Source organism: Schistocerca cancellata, chromosome 7, assembly GCF_023864275.1.
Source record: "Schistocerca cancellata isolate TAMUIC-IGC-003103 chromosome 7, iqSchCanc2.1, whole genome shotgun sequence".
NCBI classification, from domain to species: Eukaryota; Metazoa; Arthropoda; class Insecta; order Orthoptera; family Acrididae; genus Schistocerca; species Schistocerca cancellata.
The window spans coordinates 137004735-137027246 of record NC_064632.1 but is presented as its reverse complement, the minus strand read 5'-3'; the positions used below and the strand labels follow the sequence as shown (position 1 = coordinate 137027246).

Genomic DNA, 22512 nt, shown 5'->3' with positions numbered 1-22512 from the left:
AGGGTTCATGTCGTTATCCTGAAGGAAGTCATTCACAAGACGTGCACGATGGGGGCGCGAATTATCGTCCATGAAGACGAATGCCTCGCCAATATGCTGCCGATATGGTTGCACTATCGGTTGGAGGATAGATGCCGTTACAGCGCCTTCCATGACCGCCAGCAGCGTACGTCGGCCCCAAATAATGCTGCCCCAGAACATTAGGGATCTCCACCTTGCTGCAGTCGCTGGAGAGTGTGTCTAAGGCGTTCAGTTGACCAGGTTGCCTCGAAACAGGTCTCAGAGAATTGTGTGGTTGAAAGCATATGCGACACTCATCGGTGAAGAGAACGTGATTCCATTGCTGAGCAGGCCATTCGGCATGTTGTCGGGCTCATCTGTACCGCGCTGTAGGATGTCGTGGTTGCAAAGATAGACCTCACCATAGACTTGGGAGTGAAGTGGCGCATCATGCAGCCTATTGTACACAGTTTGAGTCATAACACGTCGTCCTGTGGCTGCACAGAAAGCATTATTCAACATGGTGGCGTTGCTGTCAGCGTTCCTTCGAGCCATAATCCGTAAGTAGCGGTCATCCATTGCAGTAGTAGCCCTTGGACAGCCTGAGCGAGGCATGTCATTGACAGTTCCTGTCTCTCTGTATCTCCTCCATGTCCAAACAACAATGCTTTGGTTCACTCCAAGACACCTGGACACTTCCCTTGTTGAGAGCCCTTCCTGTCGCAAAGTAACAATGCGGACGTGACCGAACCTGGCAATAACCGTCTAGGCATGATTGAACTACAGACAACACGAACTGTGTATCTCCTTCCTGGTGGAATGACTGGAACTGATCAGTTGTCGGACCCCTCCATCTAGTAGGCGCTGCTCATGAGTGGTTGTTTAAATCTTTGGTGGGTTTAGCGAAATCCCTGAACAGTCAAAGGGACTGGTCTATGATACAATATCCACAGTCAACGTCTATTTTCCGGAGTTCTGGGAACCAGGATGATGCAAAACTTTTTTTGATGAGTGTAATATTCTGTTCATGACACTCCTTCATGTCATGTACAAAAATTTGTAATAACACCGATTTTTCCCCCTAATTTTCCTTCATTGGCTGGACTTTTAACAGCCACATCCATGTATTGCCACATTTCAACTCTCTGGCCTCTAAAGGCGTCTTTCCACAGGCACAAATTTCTTAAGTAAGCATTCTCCCACCACTACCCTTACATGCATATCAGCATTTCCACAAGCTGAATTAGAAATGCTACTTACATAACTTTCAAGATGCGACAAGTGAAATTATTCATATGGAAGTTGTGCAACTTTTAGCCGAAGAGCTTATAATGACATTGATGAAGGAAAAATGGACCCATGTATGTTGCATACACAGGTGGGAATGTCATAGGAATCGTATGGGACATCAAATAAGCTAATCAGAGAGTTACATGATGAGGACGACTTTTTTAAATCTTTTGAGCCAAGGCTCTGTACACTAGTCTCATACAGGTATGCGAGATGCTGAGCCAGCTCGCACTGAACTGAAATATTTGGCAACTGGAGTCACTACAATATACATATCGCATTCTGAAGAGCACCACTTCTAAATTTTTGTGTTGTCCACAATAAACTGAAGGTAGCAGAAAGTAAGGTTTTTGTTTCAGTAGTTCAGCTTTGTTTTTGTGTTCAGAGTTAGTCAAGGTTCTGTTAGGTCACAGGTGTCGTAAGTAAACTATTTTCTTACCAATGTGGTACTTATTTTGTACCCAAACTTTGTGCTACTGTGCAGAAAAATCATTGCTCAAGGAAAGCGTCAATTTGAACACTGTTATGTTTATATAGGATTTTAATGGGAGAGAAGAGTAGTTTTAATTCTCTAAAGTCACAAATAATTTTCCATTTCACAGGAATATTTACACAAGACTAAAGCAAAAATTTATTATCACTCTACTGGAATAAATAAAAAATACTTTTGCAGTGTTGACTGTTCTGCATTAACATGAACCTCAGCAAGTCCACACTTCCATTTCATCACTTCATACAATGGTGTGTTCCTCTGTTACAAATAAGTGATTATAAGGAGATGTTGAATGCTAGAATGGTATCCATATTGCATTGTTTAAGAACATTTTGCCACTGTTGAATGTAATCATTATTTAGTTGAAGACTAAACCCATTATTTTGGCATTATGCTAACTTTCCACCTACATAAAAGAACGATTCTCAGAGCAGAATGAGAGCAGATCCACCACTTGTATCCAGGATCAGTCTTGGTGTTGATCAGGTGCAAGAGGTTGGCCTCAGATCTGTAACTCATAACACTTTCTGGTGGCAACAGGAAGCGCTTACAGTTCGTGTGGTTTTATCATTGTATGTTTCTTTATCTTAAGACAGCGCTCATTTGAAAAATGTAAAAATATAGTTTGCAATTTGTGTACTGCAACATAAAGCATTATCAAAAGACCATGTCACGAAATGTTCCAAGTTACAGGGATAATAATGAAAATTTTCTTGAGTGTATCATTACCTACAAATGTCTATAACGTTTTCTTCTATATTATGGGAGTGAAAAATCAGCCGAGAAGCTAAGGATTAGAGGTTTCTATTTAACCTGCAAATCCTTTTCGCAGATTACATTTCAGTATTATTCTCCCTGAGTTTGAATGTCTCATATCCTGCTAACCCAGAAAATTATGGAAAGATCGATGTTATCACAACATTCTTCAACTCTCATACCAAATATTAGGCGTCTCATATGTGTAATTTATAGCAAATTTTACTAAAATCGAAACCAGTAAAATTTATTTGTTTAAATACTTTAATATAGAATGTCTCATTTGCTGTATGTACAGCTTAAAATCTCACTTCTGAGACATTCGTAAGTTTGCAAATAGTATCAAAGAAACACATTGCCATCCACTTTGTAATGATTCTCACCATAAAAAAGTGCATTGACTGTTTGCTTCACCTTTTTCAACTCATTGTCATTAGCAGGTACAATTTTCTCTGCTTTTCATTTATCAACAAAAACATCAATGGCAATCAGATAGCATAGACAGTTTTTATTTCAACTCTCACTGTTGTACAGTACTAAAGTAGTATTCATAATCAATAATCATGAATTCCTGCAACACAGTTTGCACCTTACTGGCAATTTCTACATCTGAAACACCTTTAACAAGAACATTTCCTACGTCAATACTGCCAAGGCTATACAATAGAAAACAGTTCGCCCGATTTTCAAAATATTTCATACACAGACAAAAACTACTAAACATTCATATTGCATAGATCATCCTTCAATAATAGACTCATTAAGCTAACTAGCCTCCACCATAAAGCCTCTCAGGTGTTTCTGATTCTCCACTCCAATTGATTACATTACTAAATACTTCTGCACCTCCAAGTTTGTGAAATATTATTACAAGTCTTTGCGTTATTGGCACATTGAGTCCACTGAATGAAATGATAGATGAAATTTCTGTCTGTGGAAACCCGACTAAAAATACAGGTGGCCATGCTACTAGTGTGCACGGTGTATACCCAGTCTAACATAACAGTCGCAACACTACGCCTAGGTTCTTGTTACCCACAAGATAGCGCGCCAGGTGGCCAGCAAGTGATATTTTGGAGTACGACTTCAGATGAACGCGAATACTCTCGTTTATATTGATTTGTAACATAGTTTTTTTTTGTAGGGAGCAAGTGTTGTATGATAAAAATTGACAGTAACTAAATATGACACCACATTTTTCATTCTTTATTTTCCTAAGGAACCTAGAAGGTATGAAACAGTAGATTGCAGGATGGGTTATTTACGATTCTCTTGTGATATACAGTTAGTTACTGAAGATAATCGTTTATTATAAGAACAGAAAATGGATAGTAAACTGCAGAAGAATGTAGAAAAACTGCATGGAATGTAATACCTACATTATTTAACGTACTAAATAAGGGACGAAACCTGTGGCTGAAGGGAAAACCGCGACAGACGTCACAATAAAATGTCAAAAACCTATAAAACAGTTTGCTCAACAGAGAATAAACTAGTTCGATAATTATTGATGCTACATTTGAGCCACAAACAGAAAGACTCTTCAATATATTCGTTTTTGAAGCAAAACTGATTAGATATACAATAACATTCAAGTATCAGATAGTCAAGTAAAGCGTAAGAATACTCAAATCATTAGACTCCACAAAAACAATTTTGTGCGTCAAGGAAAATGCGTATCATAATAAGAACAAACAACAAGAGAAGTATAGGCCCACGCTTCTCATGCATGAAGTATGTATTTATATTCTCTTGCTATCAGTGGAGTAAATGGAAATACATGCATATTCGAAAGTATTTCTTTATGAATAAGTTTTAACTTAACGCCATTGACTCAGTGAGCCTTGATATCTTTACATTTATTTCAGATCATTCTTGTCCTTTGGTGATTTACTAATACACAGAACATAAAAATATAACAATTATTTAGTTAGTTAGTAGAAAAATAAATAACATATACATTATCCTTACGGCACAAGTCACTATCTACTTTGTAACTGCTTTCAGCGCTAGTGTCGCTCCAGTTATCGAAAGCAACAACTTTCACATCAGAGACTTTCGCCACAGTCGAGATTCTAGTGGTATTCCGCTTTGTGTATATGTCTGTCTGTGTGGTATTGTGTTTACAACGCTGAAACACATGGTGTCTTGTTTACATAGTATATGAAGTTATACTAATATTGTTATTAGTGGGTGATGTGAGAGTAGCAATCCAGGAAGGGTAACGATTGTTGTCAACCATGGTAAATATAGTTGTGTGTTACATCAGAATTATTATCCTTTCATTTGATTGTAGAATTCCTCCTTGGTGCAGTGTGTATATATTTTTCTTCTTCTAATGACAGAAAGGTATGCATAGATTGCAGCAACGTACATATTGTGATCCACATTTAGCCAATACAGCATGGTCATTGTATAACTTACCTAAAACCCTTCCCATCATTTATTCTGCACAACCTGGTAACCTTGCTATGATTTACATCTGTTTTATTATTAAAAATGAATACCGTAAACGTTGGTTGATCAGGTAAAGTTTAATGTTATGAATCAGTCAGATTAAGATGCTTGTTTGTAGTATGATTTTCGAAATATATACCTCACACAATATTGTTTGTGTAGATCCGACGTGTGTTAGACTTTTTGTTGAGAAATTCTGTAAATGTAGAAACGGTTTTTGACAAAAACTAATACTATATAACTGTACGATACCTACATCTTGCGTCTACGAAAACTAGTCCCCCCCTTTTGTTATCTCCTTATTTGAATAAAAAGCTCATTGTTCTTATTTCTGAACATTAGAGTTAGATAATTGAAAGATGTAGAATTAATGTTTTAATTAAAAACCTTTTGGAACTGTTGAGTAAACATACAATGCATTGTATCCCAGTTACTATATGTAATGTATTTCAAGATGGATTTCTTTATCAGTGACATTCACACGAAAGCAGTAAATGGTGTATTAATTTATTTTTTGATGTAATACAGTCATTGAATCACAATAAAGCCAACCTTTGAATACTGTTTCACCACATATTAGACATCTGGAACTCCACAGAGTGTCAGTTGCTGATAATGAAATTTATATTTTTCAGCCAAAAGCAAAGAAGAAGTTCATTGATCGTAAGAATGCTGTGACCTTCCATCTTGTACACAGAAGTCAGCAAGATCCGCTTATAGCAGATGAAACTGCCCCACAGCATGTTCTCGTACCAGCTGCTGAGAAGAGGCCTAAGGTAAGAGCTGTCTGACATTAACAGTTGAAAATTATGGCCACAATGTTTCTCTTTCAACAGATGGTTTTAGTTGCTTTTTGTGAAAAGTGTAATTTTTGTACTGGCAGAAGGAAAGCTGTGAGGACGGATTATGAGTCACGCTTGGGTAGCTAGTAAAGCACTTGTCCACTAAAGGCAAAGGTCCCAAGTTTGAGTCTCGGTCTGGCAAACTGTTTCTCGGTCTGCCAAAAAGTTTCATATCAGCACACACTGCTGCAGAGTGTAAAATTGATTCTGATGTTGTATATTTTCTAGAGGAAGCTACTGTGTGTTCAGTGCATTTCTACATAATAAGACAATTCCTGGCCAAGCCATTTCATGGCACAGTTTTCATCAATTCCCAGTGGCAAATGATTTTGCAGCCAAGTTAAACCTCTGTGTACAAGATTATACAAATCTGGGGATTACGGAAGAGTTTTATTCCACCCGTCTGCTTTGACCCATGACGTCATCAGTATGGCAGAAATGGCTATTCTAAGTGTCTCCAATAAGGCGCCTATGATGTCACTACATAAACACGGCAACAAACATGGAAATACGTATAAATAAGACAATAACACCGCCCTCCAAAAATACAATCAAAATAATGGGACAACCGTGGGAAATTGCGGGTTTTAGGGAGGGGACAGGCTAAATATACCAGTAAAATAAAACACACCACAATCCCAAAACATACAAAATGATGAACAAAGAAAAAAGTTTCAAAAATCTACGGGAATCAGACACTTCCCTTGACCTATATAGATCAGCCGCAGCCGACGGTACCAGAACACCAATGTCTACAGCAAAAACTGCCACTATTGGAATCAGACATTTCCTTTGACCACAGCTGACGATACCAAAACACTAATACCTACATATAAAACTATGAAGATAGGAATCGGTCATTTCCCTTGACCTAATAGGTCAACCATAACTATTGATACAAGAAAACCAATACCTACAACTATGAAAAACAAAATCACAGCATCTCAAAAATTCAAAACTTAAACATCCCTTAGTAAATTAAAACACATTCTGTACACAAAAAATTACAACTCGACAAAAAAAAAATATATATATATATATCAGATTATGTTCCATTCAGAAAGTGGGTGCACTCAGCGACTGTTATGTGACTTATAAATGATAGAGTGCAGCAATCAGTCGTCCTTTTTTAGATTTTATTACGCAAATCCAGATTTTGGCCAGTAGCTAGCCATTCTCAATGGAATGTCAGTCACAGTTCTTTGAATACTATACAGTATTCAAAGAACTGTGACTGATGCCCAAACAACAGGGACCTTTTTGTGGGAATAAAACCTCACCATGAAATTATACATGCAAATAATTGGGTACCAACTGTCTACTTTGAGCCCTGATGTAATGGTGTTACAATTTGATTATGTGGTGGTTTGGCCTTTATTAGTGGATTAAGTGTGTTTTGAAATTAGTTTAGCCTGTGCTTTTGTAGAGCACAAATAGGTGCTGTGATTTGGTTGCCTTTTTTTCCACAATGGATCTTTCCTTGAAGTACAAGGGTAAAACAAATATAAATGAGATTTTATTTTAAGAAAATTATTTATTCAAAAAATAAAAGGCAAATATACAATTTATTTTGATTTGTAAATAATAGATTTCAGCTGTCAGTCGTCCTTTGGAATATTTATTGGCAGATCTAAATTTAGGCTAGCAACTAGCCATTGTCAATGCAGTATCCTTTTTTTGGTCAACATATGTAATGCCTGTTGGTCTGGTTTTGTACACGGTTCATGGAATTTATTATTATTTACAAATCAAAATAACGGTCAAGTGTGCAACAGCCTATGAATGGAGGATAATCTGACAATTTATTTTTCTACATATTTTCTTCCTTTAGAAATACATTTTTCCCAACAAGAAAGAAGGTTTTGTTTTTTATCTCAGCATCATAGAATGAAGGTAAGTACATAAACTGACTGTACCTGTGAAGGATAGCATGCTGAAGACTGTAATGTGGGGCAAAATTGGGTAAAATAGAGGACTGGGTGACAGGCGCAATGTGGAACATTGAGGAGCCTCGAGTGCTGGTTGCAAGGTTGGGTAGATTGTGATAGGACATGTTCATTGCCAACCAGAATTTGAGTGAAATAAACAACAACAGGAGGAAGAGGCTGTAAGGTCTGTAATACTTCTTTTCTCTCTCCCATCACATTCTGTTCTCCTGCAGCTTGGATCCAGCTCTAATGTCTGACTCTTCTCATCTACATTTTTATCTTGTAACTTTCTGCCCTCGTTCACAATTTACGATATGTTTTGCTACCCTTTTTTTTCCTCTTTATTCTCCTCTGGTCATGACCATGCATCTTGTCTTTGCGTAACGTTCTTTCTCTTCTACCATTTTACAGTACCTCTTTTCTTTTATCTCTGATTTGTGGTGTTTTATTTTATCCCTTTTCCTCATCCTCCATCCTCTTTTTACAGTTCAGTACACCACTATTCATTACTATCATCTGGCATAAGATTGACCCCTTTTTTGAAAATTTTGTAGAATATCCCTTGCAAATATCAATTTCTGTTCATGTTGATTCTTATTAGTGTACATTATTTCTATACAAACACCCATAGTGCACTGTGTATGATGTATTTTTATAGGTTAGTAGAAAAAATAATTGAAAGGTGTCAGCATTACCTTGTGACCTGGGATTACATTGACCCCTCAAATCCGTTTCATTATAAAAATGTGCAAAATGTTCGTGGGATAAATGTTTGTGTAGTGCATTATTAGTATGACATCTGTAAAGGGATCTCAATGATCCGATTGAAAACAATATGTTTTGTAAAATGTTGGTAAGCTAGGTATCGGTGAAACACACATTTCTATGAGTATTATCATCAGTTCTTTATTTAAAACACACTACAAAAAAACTTTTACTGGCTGAAAACATTAAAATTCTTTTTTCTAAAATTCTCTCAGGAAATTTATACAGAATTGTATAACCAACAGCCTGTATCTCTGGTGGAGGCAGCTTACCAATCACATAACACAATGGGGCAGTGAATACAACATGTTTTTTTGGAGTGGATGTAGTTTTCATTGAGTTCTTTGTTGCAACTTTTTGAATTATACGAACATAGTGAAAAGTTTGCTTCCCCCTTTTACCTCCAACTACTTTCAGCATAGCAAAGTGATTTGGTAAAGGATCTTGACACTCACACTTAGTGAGCAGCATATCTTCAACAACAGGATTGTCTGAAGGATCAAAATTACTTTCATCAGTTGCCAGGGTCTCTGCAAATTTCATTAAATCAAGTTCATCTGATGAAGAATTATCAGACTTTGGAAGAGATTTTGCTTGGCCTTCGAGAGTTCTTCATTAGCTGTGGATGACTTGGAACAACTAGGCCGAGGATAGTTAGTTTCATTTGTACTGGCAGACAATTTGAACTTTTTGTGTACTGTAGACACATTTTCATTTGATGACATTTTGAACTATTTTTAATCAATGCTCAATGTATGAACAGCCAAAGCAGGGCTCACATCAATTTTATTTCTTTTTGTATTTGAAAGGACTATTGGATTTTTTCTTTTCGCATAAAGACTTTAAAATAGAAACCAGAGATTCAGCTACAGCGTCTGTTTTTCTTTCATTTTTCTTGTCCACATCTAGTTACCATCTTGCATGTGTAGAACTTTGTTAAGTTCTAAGCATTTCAGTATGCATTTTAATTTAGTTATGGTTTTGCTTTTTCTATTCAAACTGGCAGTTTATTCTCTAACTTCACTGTCTAATAAAGATATAGCATACTGTCGCCATTCTTTACAGTTAAAACAAAACACAAATCTCAATCTAAAACTACTGCAGCAAACAGAACATTTGTAACAACAGAGACTGACCTAGACTAACTATGAATTTAAATTCATTGTTGCCCACTCTTACATTGTAAAAAAAGGATTATAAGTTTCACTTTTGTTTCACACCATATTTAGGCGAAAACATGTGGATTAATGGAAATTTGGTGATATTGAGGGGGTCAGTATTGCCCCTCAGGGGAAAAAGTTAGCCTTTTTAAAGGAAATATGAATTTTTAATTGTTAAAATTGTTTGTACTTTTAACAACAGGCACCTTCATTAAAATGTGTGAATTTGTGTAATAACCTGATGATAGGATTAACAGTGTCTTCTGGGCCAGGAAAGTTTTTCCAGTTGAATTTATATGCGGATATATAGGCTTGCTTAAAAAATGTCTTGAACTATAATATTTATTAAAATTTATTTTAAAGGGCATGAATTCAAATCAGCAAATTCCATTGTGTTATATAATAACTTTAATTTTCAAGAAGGTATATAAATTCATCCAGAAATAGAAAGAAAAGGGTGAAATTGATTCTGGGGTCAGTGTTATCTCCAGGGGGTCAGAATCATCCCAGTTGACGGTAATCTTTCCTCACACTTCTTATTTCCATTACTCTCCTTGCTGTGATGTGCTGCACCATTAACTGTGTAATTTCTTCCCTTATTTTTTCCTCATGTTCCATACTTATGTGTACACAATTGTGTGGGTATCATTTTATAACTTTGCGTCTAGGATTGTGAGTTCTCCTTTTACCCATCTTCATTGTCTTCATCTGTGTTGTGAAAACACTTTTTTTTTCCTTCAACTACATTCTTTTTTTTTAAGCCAATATGCATTGTTTAATATTTTAACTTATAGAGCCTTTATCTGTTCCTTAATTAGTGAGTTGTTATGTCCAGCAGGAAGAAACTGAAAAACGGAAAGAAGAACAGAGAAAATATGGAATTTTCTTTGATGATGACTATGACTACCTTCAGCATCTCAAGGAAGTCAGCAGTGCTGAATGTGTCTGGGAGCCTGTTAGTGAAAAGAAAAAAACTAAGGAAGAGAAACACCCTTCCAGTCAAAAACAGAATGAAAATTTGGAAGAAAGTCTCTCACAAGTAAATTTCTAATGTGTTATCATTTTTGTCTTTAAAAACAGTGATTTTGTATTCATTATATCCTTCCTTCTCATTTATTATTGTAACATGCTTCATACAGGTCACAAAAATTTACCTTCCATCATCCGTTTTTGCATCTGAAATTGAAGAGGAAATTGGAATGCTCAATAAAGCTGCTCCACAGTCAGGTAAAGCCTGATGAATGCCTGTCCACACAGTGGAATATAAATCCTTAACCTGTTATGTAATAGCTCTGCATAGCGAGTAAAAGAGAAAGTATGCTGACTCCCCTAGTTCAGCAGTTCCATCGTGAGATGTCAGTTTCTCTGCTTGTGAAGTACATGTTACAACAGCAAAAGCAGCAGACAGACTTACATTGTGGATCGTATTGAGCCTCTGTGAAATTATTTGGAATACACAGGGTTTTCTTAATTATGTTTGCTTTTCCAAAACTCTGTCTCAGTTCTTTTGTTGCAAATATCGAGCTAACATCCGCATTTACTTTATGTATGATGCCGACAAAAATTCACATTTATGTTCACAGTTTCCATAGAGAGATAATGAAAGTTTTACAAGAATGTACACAAATTGTAGCTTGTCAAAGCCTATGAAGTCTATTACTGATCATTGCAACTCAGAGACCCTTATGATACCAAAATGATGTATATGTTATGTTGGGAGAGAACTGAGGCGTCTTTTCCATAAGTATTTATGTATTTCTAAGGTACTGCCAGAGAAGGTTGGAGAGTTCTTTTGAAAGCAGAGCTGTTAATTTTATTAGCGTGAATGCTTCTCCGTTTCATTAATGTTGTGCGAGTCTTTGCATTTTTGTACAAAGCATCATTATAAAAATAAATGTGCCTCTACTAAGTTGTTTATCTATCTGACGAGTAATTCCATTGATTTGCTGTCTTCAAATCATATTGCTTTAAATTCCCTCAAGAATTTAATGCTCTTGGCTACTGAGGTAATGCAGGGTTAAATTTATGATCATTCGCTAAACTGGTGTCGAATCCAAGTGAGTGGAAGCTAATTTGTGGCAATCCTCCAATCCAGCGAATTGTGGGCAAGTATCCTATTGATAAAAATTGTAGTTGATGATGTCATTGTTAAAAAGTACACCAGTTTTATCATGTCAAGTATTTCTTACGTAATTTATGGTACGAATAGTGCCTGAAAATGCCTAAATTCTTCTGGCTTCGTCAACTGCATTTGATATAGAGCAAGCAACTTTTTTTATGCCAGTAATTCATAGACAGTGTCAGACCTTTTTATTCAGTTGTCTGCCAAAAGAAGCGAATGCAAAAAGTCTTATTTCGGCTTGCTTTAACTAGGTAATAACTTGAATCAATACACGTTAGACATCACCAATAGTGACATTGCAACTCACACACACAGCAATAGGGTAAATACAGTCATGCAGCAGAGCATCAAACATGAACACCAGAGCACAACCTGCTAGGTTATTACTACAGTCGTCTGGAGTATATTCTCATAAATTGACAAAACCAATTTTCACCAAAGCGTTATTGAAATGTAGCTTTTTTTTGGGCCTAACTTCATCAAAAAACAGCACACCTTTGTTTTAGTCTTCTTCTTCCCATACATAATTCTTAATTGTTCTACAGCTTCTGTGTTAATTCCACATGAGCATTTGAGATCATTTACTAAATTTCAGAAATGTGTTTCAGAAGGTTGTGGTGACAATCTGTGCTGCAGACAATGTCTGTATCCTTTGGGCTACTAATATTCAAGGACATGCTATCCAGAATAAAGTCATTGCTGTACCACAAAAACATTCTCTTGTTGCTTTTAAAGTGGTATTTCTTTAACATGGTGACAACTATGATTTTCTGTTCCTTACTGAGTTTAAAATGCCTTAGGACATTTGACTGAGTTGTTTCACAGGAGGTTCATTTCGGCATTTGCTGTTCTTAATTAATCATGTAATTGCACAATTTCCAGTTTCTAGCACTTCAGTAGTGTTTTAATGTAATTACTATTTCATTCAGTACCGATCTGTTCCCTGCATTTTAATCAACAGAAGCAACACTAGCAGACAACATAACTGTGTCTTGTTTACCGTCGTCTTTTCCCAGTGTCCCTTTTGTGAGTGTGTTACTGGTGATTTTCTTTGCGTCATATTTTCGACAGATATTTCAGTAAATTGGGAAATACTTGAGGAATCACTAAACCATGTTTATGGTGACAAACAAGTCTGCTTTTGTTGAAACTTCCTGGCAGATTAAAACTGTGTGTTGGACTGGCGCAAAATCGGGATCTTTGCCTTTCACGGGCAAGTGCTCTACAGACTGAGCTAACCAAGCATGTCTCACGACTCATGCCCACAGCTTTAATTCTGCTAGTACCCCGTCTCCTTCCTTCCAAACTTCACAGAATCTCTCCTGCAGATCGTGGGTTGTGCTTGGGTAACTGGGTTGCTAATACAATTGCCTGCGAAAGGCAAAGGTCCCAAGTTCGAGTCTCGGTCTGGCACACAGTTTTAATCTGCCAGTAAGTTTCATATCAGCGCACGCTCCACTGCAGGGTGAAAATTTCATTCTGCTTTTGTTGTTCCTTGCTGAAATGTGAATCACACACAAAACAAGTATTAGTCAGATTGTCTTTCTGAGGAATTGCTTTCACCCATTTTGAAATCCTACTTTGGTTTTTAGAGGCCTAAGAAATATTTACCTTTAGTTTTGCTGTGGCCAGATCAGTATGCTGGAACAAAACACTTGGGACATTTTTTGTTCTTTCTCTTCTATACATACCAGTAACTGTAACATCTCTAAATCATTACAACCTTCAACACTTCATGTTCACTCACAACACCGTAAACAAACTCACAAAATAAGTGGAGACAGAAGCAACAAACGCTTTCTGATCACATATGAACTTGAGTCTCAAGTGACAATGCTGCTCATAGTGTGCGGGCTCGCCACCTTTTCTATGCTGCCTGTGTTAATTCACAGGGAGTCAGCACACTTCCTCTTCTACTCACTGTGACTATAGTGTGATTCACAAATGATGGCAGTTCACACAGGTTGAGAAACAGATGGTAATTGCATTGTTGCCAGTTCCAAGGAACAGTTGTGGTATGCGCATACACATGCTATGCGCTTGATGAAAGTGTGTATCTTGCAAAGTATGTCTCTCACTTTGAGTATAATTTATCGCTTATCATCTCCATCAGCCATGACAACAAGCAACAAACGAAATAAAAATTTACTAGCCTGAACTCTACCGCCATCATTTGTGATCCTAGCATACCGTTGATGTCTGCATGGTTTCATTATCCATATTTGTAATAAATTGCATGTTTATGTATGCTGTTAATGTATAGGAGAGTGCCAGGAATGATTAATCATGATTGTGAATTTAAGGTATTAAGAAGTTCCCACAATTTCTAATAGAATGAATGTTTCAGGTCTTCGATTAGAACTTGATCCTGATGTTGTTGCTGCAATGGATGATGATTTTGATTTTGATGACCCTGAAAATCAACTGGAAGACAATTTTGTTGAAATTGCAAATGCAGTAGATTCTAATGAGGAAGACAAGTGAGTTCGTATAGTCATATTGGGTAGTATGTGGTAGTTGAAAATTTATTCAGTTTTAAACAGTGACCGTCTCTGCTACCTTCCAGCTTCAATCCAAGGAAGCCTAATGTACTTATTGTTATGGAAACCCTGATACTTAGGAACACACCTAAATCTAATGAAAACCTTAGCTGACTTGTGACCTCATGGTGGTTTAACTGGGCAAAATATACTTAGTTTTCAAGTTGCATCAGTTTAGATTAAATGTTTGAGTTTTTGACAGTTGTCACAGCCATCAGGAGTTAAACTCCTGACTACTGAGATATGCTAGGTTTTTGCCTTGATACCTGAAGCAGCAGTGTCCAGAATGTTGTAGAGGTGTGCTGAATTTAAGCTTGCACCATCAAGAGATGGAATGTATATCAAAGCAGGTATAAGGTTGAGGCCAATGCTAAAAGCCTACTACATCACTGTCTATTTTGCCTTCAGCCTTTTTGCCATTTGATTAGGAATTGGTTGACATAGTAATGGAAGGCCAATAGCACCCCAGTAAGTGGCAGGTGATGATTTAACAACATATCAAAGATGAATGATCAAGTCACAGACAAGCCGTTTCGGAGGGTGGTAAGGAGTTCAGGACAGGGGTCAGTCTTTCTAGTTGGGATTACATCAGCAGCTTTGTTTCAGCACTGAGCAAATAGTTCAACTTTTCTTCAAACCCACTATAGCTGCCAATATTAGACAGCTGAATAGAACAGTCTACAAGGCATCTCTCCCAGGACAATGCAGAGGATGTTAAGTTGGATACTACCCATTTTCTAATGAAGACAAAATCTAACATTAGTGCAGAGGAATGCCAGTGTCATTGCCTGTTTCTTGGGGTTGAGAGCTGTGGCTATCTTCCCAACCAACTAAGTAAATGCTATGGTGGTACTTAATATGGAAGAGTACTTTTTGAGGTGTTGGATGTGCTAGATAATCTAGTTAAGAACTTAATGTCACATTTTGCCTAACTACCCAGGCAATATGGATTGCTCAGGTGAATTCATAATGGACTAGTTTTTCTCCGATCCATTGCTAGTGCCGTCATCTCACCTGCTTACAGATAGGCTAAACATCAGACATTGTTACTAGTTTCCAAGGTTGGACACTGCAAGTACCATGTTAATTCGCATAAATTTCTGGAGATGCTTCAGAAGCTGATGGTAGACTTGCTTGTCGTGATCAGTCTTGATTTGGTGTCACTTCTTATGAAGTTTCCTTAACAAGATGTGTTGGATCTGTTGGCCGTGTGGCTAGCAGCTGATATCATCAGATTGTTTTGTCATACTCTACTGACAATGTATTTCCTGTAACACAGTAATATTATGAAATGATGGATGGTACAGCAATGGACTCATTGACTTGCCACTGTGGCCAGTCATGGTGAATCTATCCTTGGAACATTTAAAAGAAGTAGCTATCATTCCCGTGCCACAATGACTGTCTTCTTTTCACTGGTACATTGATGATGACTTCTTTATGTTGCCATTGTGAACTGGCACCGCAGCAGTTAATGGATCATGCCAATGAATTTACAGTCAAGTTGGAGAGGGAGGGCAAGCTAACATTCTTGAATGTGCTTGTTGAGCACAAGGCAGATGGTCAGCTCAGTCGTACAGTGTACAGGAAACTGACCAATAAAATCCACTATGCTGTGCACAAGAGAATGGTCTTAAACACTCTAAGACCTAGGGCTGTGACAAGTTTTGAAGAACAGCATTCTTAGCCCAGAATGAACCATTCAAGAGAGATGTTTAAGGATACCTGCAATAAAAAAGATATTGCAGATGGTTTCCTGTGCACTTGGCAGGGGATGCTATGAGGGTGTTTTGAAAAGTTCTTGGAATCACCACAAGAGATAAGCACTAGTGCAATGAGTTGTTCACTTGATAGTCATTTGACTGTTGCCTGTAAACACATGCCACGTCAGTGCTCTTGGAAGAAAGCTGTGGCGGTGACATTGCTCTGTTGTTGTTCCCGCATAGTGATTTGCGAAGATGGAAAAATCCAGATTCGAGCAGTGGTTAAGTACTTTGTAAATAAAGGTATGAAAGCAAAGGACATTCATGCCGATTTCCAGAATATACTGGAAGACTCTGATCCTTCAACTTTTGCCAAGTGTACAAATTAGTTTAAATTTAGTTGGGAGAGCTTAGATGATGATCTGCGCAGTGGTCGGCCAAGATGTGTGACTACACCACAAATCATTGCAAAAGTGCACAAAATGGTCGCGGAGGATCGCCGATTGAAAGTATGTGAAATTGCACACACTTGCCAGATGTCACCTGAAAGGATATATCACATTTAACAGAAGAATTAGAAATGAAAAAAAAAGTGTGCAAGATGGTTGCCACGATTCTTGATGCTGGATCAAAAACGGATCAGAATGGACATATTGGGACAATGTTTGGCCCATTTTAGGAGAAATGAACATTTTTTGCCCCGGTTTGTGAGCACAGATCAAACGTGGGTGCACTACTATACCCCAGAGACAAAACAACAGTCAAAGCAGTGGAAACATGCTGATTCTCTGCCACCAAAGAAAGCAGAGACCATCCTTCGTCAAGAAAGGTCATGGCATCAGTGTTCTGGGATGCGAAGGGAATTCTGTTTGTAGATTATCTCCCCACCGGCCTAACTTCCTGGACAAACAGCAGCAAAAGATACATGAAAAAAGCCAGGTTTAGCAAGGAAGAAAGTGATATCAAGACAATGCGCGCCCGCACACATGTGCCGTCGCCACAGCAAGATTACACGCACTATGAATTCTTGCCACAACTACCTTCTTAACCTGATATGGCTTTGTCAGACTTGCATCTCTTCCTAAAACTGAAAATTTTTCGTGGTGGACGAAGATTCACTTCAAACAAAAAATTGATAGCTGGAGTTGACAACTATTTAGCAGGCCTGGAGGAAACTGTTTTTGAGATGGGATCAAGGCTCTGGAACATCATTGGATCAAGTGCATTAATCTACAAGGAGACTACATTGAAAAATAAAAAAAATCAGTGACATAAGTACTTTTTTGCTATTCCGTTCTGAGAACTTTTCAAACCACCCTCGTAATATAAAAGTCTAAGCCATTAGGATTGTTCTATCTTCTTTCATGGCTTTAGTAAATACACACAAAAATCTGCCTTGCTTTAAAATGACCTGCAATTGTTTTCCATCTTTACAGTCGAATTATTTGTTAAAACAGCCCTTATGGTATGCAGTGTTTGTCTTTCCTCTCCACTCCTGTCTATAATATTTTCCACTTCAAATCCATCATACAGTAAATTTGAATTTCAATTTTAGGAAAAGGATAGCTACCCCGGCAGCAAGAAACTAGTCATGTGTGTGTGTGTGAGTTGCATTTGTGTGACAGTGTGTGTGTTTAATTCTGATGAAGGTCTTTTTGGTTGAAAGTTTACGTGCTGACAGTCTTTTTGTTGTGCCTATCTGCGACTCAGCATCTCTGCTATATGGTGAGTAGCTGTTTTTTTATGTGAACATGGCAGTATTTACATAGAACAAACCATTCCCAAAGTTGCTAGATCCATCCTGAACACAGCACCATATAAAACAAAGAGAACTAGACAAATCAGGTTTGTAAGAACATGGCGCAAAGAGTGTTCACACAATACTATCTGAGGAGACAAGGATCTTGACACATGTGACTACATCTTGGCGGTCTACTATCAAAAAAACAGCAAAGATTTGAATAAAGCATGGTAACTTCAACACAGAACAGGACAACACACTTTCCACATTGTGGAGGTGGGGTTCAGACACTAAACGGAAACAGGTTGGTGGGAGCAGATGTTTTAACTATGGTTCTGGCCCCTCCATGCCTGCTGTTGTCATCATATATGTGGAGGGCTGCACAAATCATTTTCATGTTCACATGTTGATTTCGTTTGCTTCTGGAATATTTTGAACACTGCTGCTTCTCACGTGTAAGGCAAACACGTTGCCTATACAAGCTGTCAGAAGTTATAACTCCTGAGATTAGTAGTAATCACAGCTGCTGAGAGCATGAGAATTTTATCTCTGTTGATGAGGCTTGGAGACTGAGAGTGTTTCATCCACGTAGCTGACCTCTTTCAGCATTTTGTTTTTATTGCACTTTAATTCTTTGTATCTCCCTATTCTGAAAAAGTGATTTAAAATCAATGTCTAACAGGAAAAATGTGACCTTATCCTGCAAACATTTCATCTCCTGATTTGAGGCTCAAAAAAGCCAGTCTTACGATTCGTATATTTACACACTGATCATTTGCAGCTTAAGAGCGTGGTTCCTATGACACTGCTGGCTACTGTGGCCATTGCAATGCAGCTGAAGTTAGCGGCAAACACATTAATGAGTAGTTCACATGAAGCAGTTGTGGCTTGCAGCTGATAGCAGTATATTAGAAAAATGAGTTTTCATATTTACTTGCTTGTAAAATACCAGAGAAGGAAAGTTGCTACTCACCATATAGCAGAGATGCTGAGTCGTGATAGGCACAATAAAAAGATTCACACAATCACAGCTTTTGGCCATTAAGGCCTTTGTCAGCAGCAGACACACACACTCACGCAAACACAACTTGCACACACGTCTGCAGTCTGAGAGAGCTGAAACTACACTGCAAGCAGCAGCACCAGTGCATGATGGGAGTGGTGACTGGGTGGGGGTAAGGAGAAGGCTGGGGCAAGGAGGGGGAGGGATAATGTGGTGGGAGTGGCGGACAGCGAAGTGTTCCAATTTAGACGGAAGGCAGGAGAGAAGGTGCGGTAGTTTATTTATCCTTTTGTTGTTGAACAATGGAAACCATTAACAATAAACTGAAATTTATTACTCTGTCGGCTTGTGAATAATCAGTTACATTTAGTTGAATGATCATTAGCAAAATGCACATTTTGCAACAGTAAATGTGTTTCAGTACTAATAGTTGGGGATGCTGAGGATGCTGATTGTTTGTTACGATTTCCCATATCAAAAATCATCTTCAGTAGCATCATTTTTGCCTTTTTGATGAAATCACATTGTTATACTTCTGAAGAAAAAAAATCGACATTGTCATCAGGTGTGTCTTTGAAATTCTGAATATTATTTTATCTTTTGATGCACCTATTTTCCAGAAGTTATAAATTTTACCATTTTGTTTCTGCCTTTTACTGCTGGTTGGAAAAGAATCAAGAACGGTATCCTCATTCTGTGTTGATGGGTGCTTCTCTGCAGTGATTTTATCATCTTCATATTCTTCTGAATACTGACATCAGAAAGCTGAATGTTCGATAAACTTCTGTAAGGTAAAATGAAACTGACAATTTAATTTGTTGTGAAGTGATCTACAATTCCTTGATTAATAATGAAAGTTAAGGGTACAGACAATGGTGAACAATAACTTACTCTCTCTTATGGTCCACTCTTCCAAGAAATGTTGACTTATCAGCCAGTGGTCATTTCTTCCATTGACTTGAAGTTACTTTTCCCTTTTTATCTTCTTTTATAGCATCCGTAATGTTCCTTCATCTTCTCGTACAGTCTTCACATGCAGTGTGTCTGTGTTAACTATTAGCAAATCATTATGTTGCACCCCATTCTAAATTAGAAAGTGCAGTTATGTATAACTTCCAATCCCATATGTGTCTCGATCTTTGAATTTTTATTTTGTTTTGTTTTTAGATGCATGGCAACAGGAGAGTCACTTAGAACGTTAGTGTTTGCATTCAGAATATCACACAGATGCATCAGCAGAATATTATAAATATGCTCTCAGTACTTTGAAACAAATTAGTGCATCTGTTTCAGCACAAAAGGAATTTCTCAAATTGTGTTGGAGGTATCGATGTAAAGTGTGTGCAAATATTTTCTCCTGCCAATAGTGGCTCCATGTCCTGTAATTACAAACATTTTTTGTCCTTCGTGTTGCTTGCTGTTGTCAGTGCTAGCTAAAAGTTCACATTTGCTGATGATGTCTCCTATGGAAAGGAAGATGACAGCAGAATTTTTTACAAGAATAATATAGGGCAACATTTTAGAAGTGGCATTATGTTTCAACCTCCTTGCAAACTGCCAAATTTTGACATCATTTTACCAAGTGTTTTTGTAGGGGCTGAGGTATTTCTGTTGGTATTCAACATGATGAAATCCTATTCTCAGCCATTTGTGAGTGTCACCAACAAGAAAGCAGTTTGTATTATCATCTCTGCTGATCTTGTGGAATGTCTGAAAATGCCTCTGCATTATTAAGTCAGCTATTTCACATTTTTATATGCTGATTGCTGTAAAGCCTGTTACAATAATGGATTTAATCATTGGAACTTCTTGTTTGCACAATCTATTTACCTGGGATGCTTTCCTGGAGAGCAGTAGCAAATCCTATTATGACAAAGAGCAAGTTGGAACACCACCATCTAAAAACCTAATACCACTTGCTAGGAGTGGCAGTTTTTACCAGTGTAGAAACTTTCCTTGTGTGAGACTCATACTTGAACTATTTCAACAACCTCGCAGGGGCAGTAGCACTGCAAAACAGTCCTGGTATTAATACCCATAAGATAGCTAGGAAAAAATCATTTTATTTTATGGCCAAAGTCGGTTGTATTTTTTGCCAAATTTGTTGTTATTATTTGTTAAATTTGCTGTTACTTTTTTCTACATTATTTTTTATTTTTTCCAAATTTGATAAATGTTTTGTTTTTCATGAAATTCATTGTTTTTTAACAAATCTGATGACTTTATTTAAAAGAGTCGATGCCGGTTTGTCAAATTCGGTGTTGTTCTTTTTTTTGTCAATTTCAGTTTTTTCTGAATTCAGTGTCATTTTTGCCAAATTCAGTGTTATTTTTTGCCAAATATGGTGCTATTTTTTGCAAATTTAATATCTTTCTTTCCAAATTAGATGTAATTTTTTTCCAAATTTGGTGCTTTTTTGTCAGATTCTGTGTTTTTACAACTTCAGTGTTATTCATTTTTGCCAAATTTGACAGTGTTGTTTTTTGACAAATTCAGCTTTTTTCATAAATTTGGTAATTTGTTTGCCAAATTCCTCATTGTTTTTGACAGTTTTGTCGTCATTTGTTGCCAAATTCAGTGTTACTTTTTTGCTAAATTCATTGTTTTTTTTTCTAAAATCAGTTTTTTTTCCAAATGCAATGTTGGTTTTGGCCTTATTTGGTGCTAATTTTGTTTTCACATCAAATTTTATTACTCGGGAAATAAACCATTATTTTAAAATTATATACGAACTTCAGCCTTAAGGAATGTAGAAGACAAAATACAATTTCAACAATTAATTGCAAGTTACAATTGTTAGTAAACTGTCATTACCAGAATCATAATATTTTTATACAGCTGAAGTACAGATTTTGTGATATCTCTTAAAAATTTTTGCTAAAAAACTGACAGTTAATTTTCTTGTCCCTATGCATTGCCAATAAATTGCACAAGTAGTGTAAATAAAGTATTATTCTTAATTGATCTCTGAACAAATTCTCTTTTGATCTTTATACACAGTACTAGCTACATCAAAAAATGCATGGGACCTTACAACACCATTTCCACTAACTTTTTGTCTTCTACAACTATAAACAATACTTTGGTAGCAGACACCAGGTTTGGTAACAGTAGTGTACTGTGATCTGTGGCTGGACTGCAAGGTTGATGCGGCCCACTTGTCATTGCAGACTGCTGACGTGGCTAAGGTACTGCTCTCAGTACTTTCCGATGAGGAAGTAGGTTGTGTCAGCTGCCAAAACTGCTGCCTACTTGATAGAAACAGCACCTTAAACAGTCTCTGCACAGATAGTGAAATTTGTCCTAATTACTGCATGCAGTATTCAGGATTTAGCACATCATTAAATAATTTTCTGGAATCTGTAGTCTTCTCACAGCTTCTTAGATGACTTTTCAAAATGTGAAGTACTAAGTACCCATTAGATTTTTATATAACTTTAGTTTACGAACGTACGGTAATATTTGATGCCTGCATTATTATTATGGGGAACTGGAAAGCGATGGTGGGTGAAGAAAGGGACAAATATACAGTAGGAAAATGGATAAGAGATAAGAGAGCTGATTGGCTAATTAGCTGCTATAAAGAAAGCTCTTTAGTAGTGGAGTACCACTGTGGCTAATTAGCTGCTACAAAGCAAGCTCTTTAGCAGTGGAGTACCACATTATTTGAAAGTCGTAAAAAGAGACAGTATCCATGGATCTCAAATTTGAA

General features: G+C 37.2%; 1 protein-coding gene across 2 annotated transcripts in view; it reads left to right on the top strand.

Annotated features, from left to right (window-relative positions):
• Positions 1 to 4582: 4582 nt before the first annotated feature.
• The window catches only part of LOC126092444 (protein LTV1 homolog), a 50550-nt gene continuing 32620 nt past the window's right edge, over positions 4583 to 22512 (top strand). The window contains exons 1-5 of one of the 2 annotated variants that reach the window (XM_049908045.1): positions 4583 to 4782; positions 5632 to 5772; positions 10527 to 10730; positions 10831 to 10918; positions 14161 to 14293. In XM_049908045.1, the coding sequence (XP_049764002.1) occupies positions 4780 to 4782; positions 5632 to 5772; positions 10527 to 10730; positions 10831 to 10918; positions 14161 to 14293 (569 nt within the window). In that variant the 5' untranslated portion in view covers positions 4583 to 4779. The remainder of the gene's footprint in view (positions 4783 to 5631; positions 5773 to 10526; positions 10731 to 10830; positions 10919 to 14160; positions 14294 to 22512) is intronic. The other variant, XM_049908046.1, reaches the window with a different exon arrangement.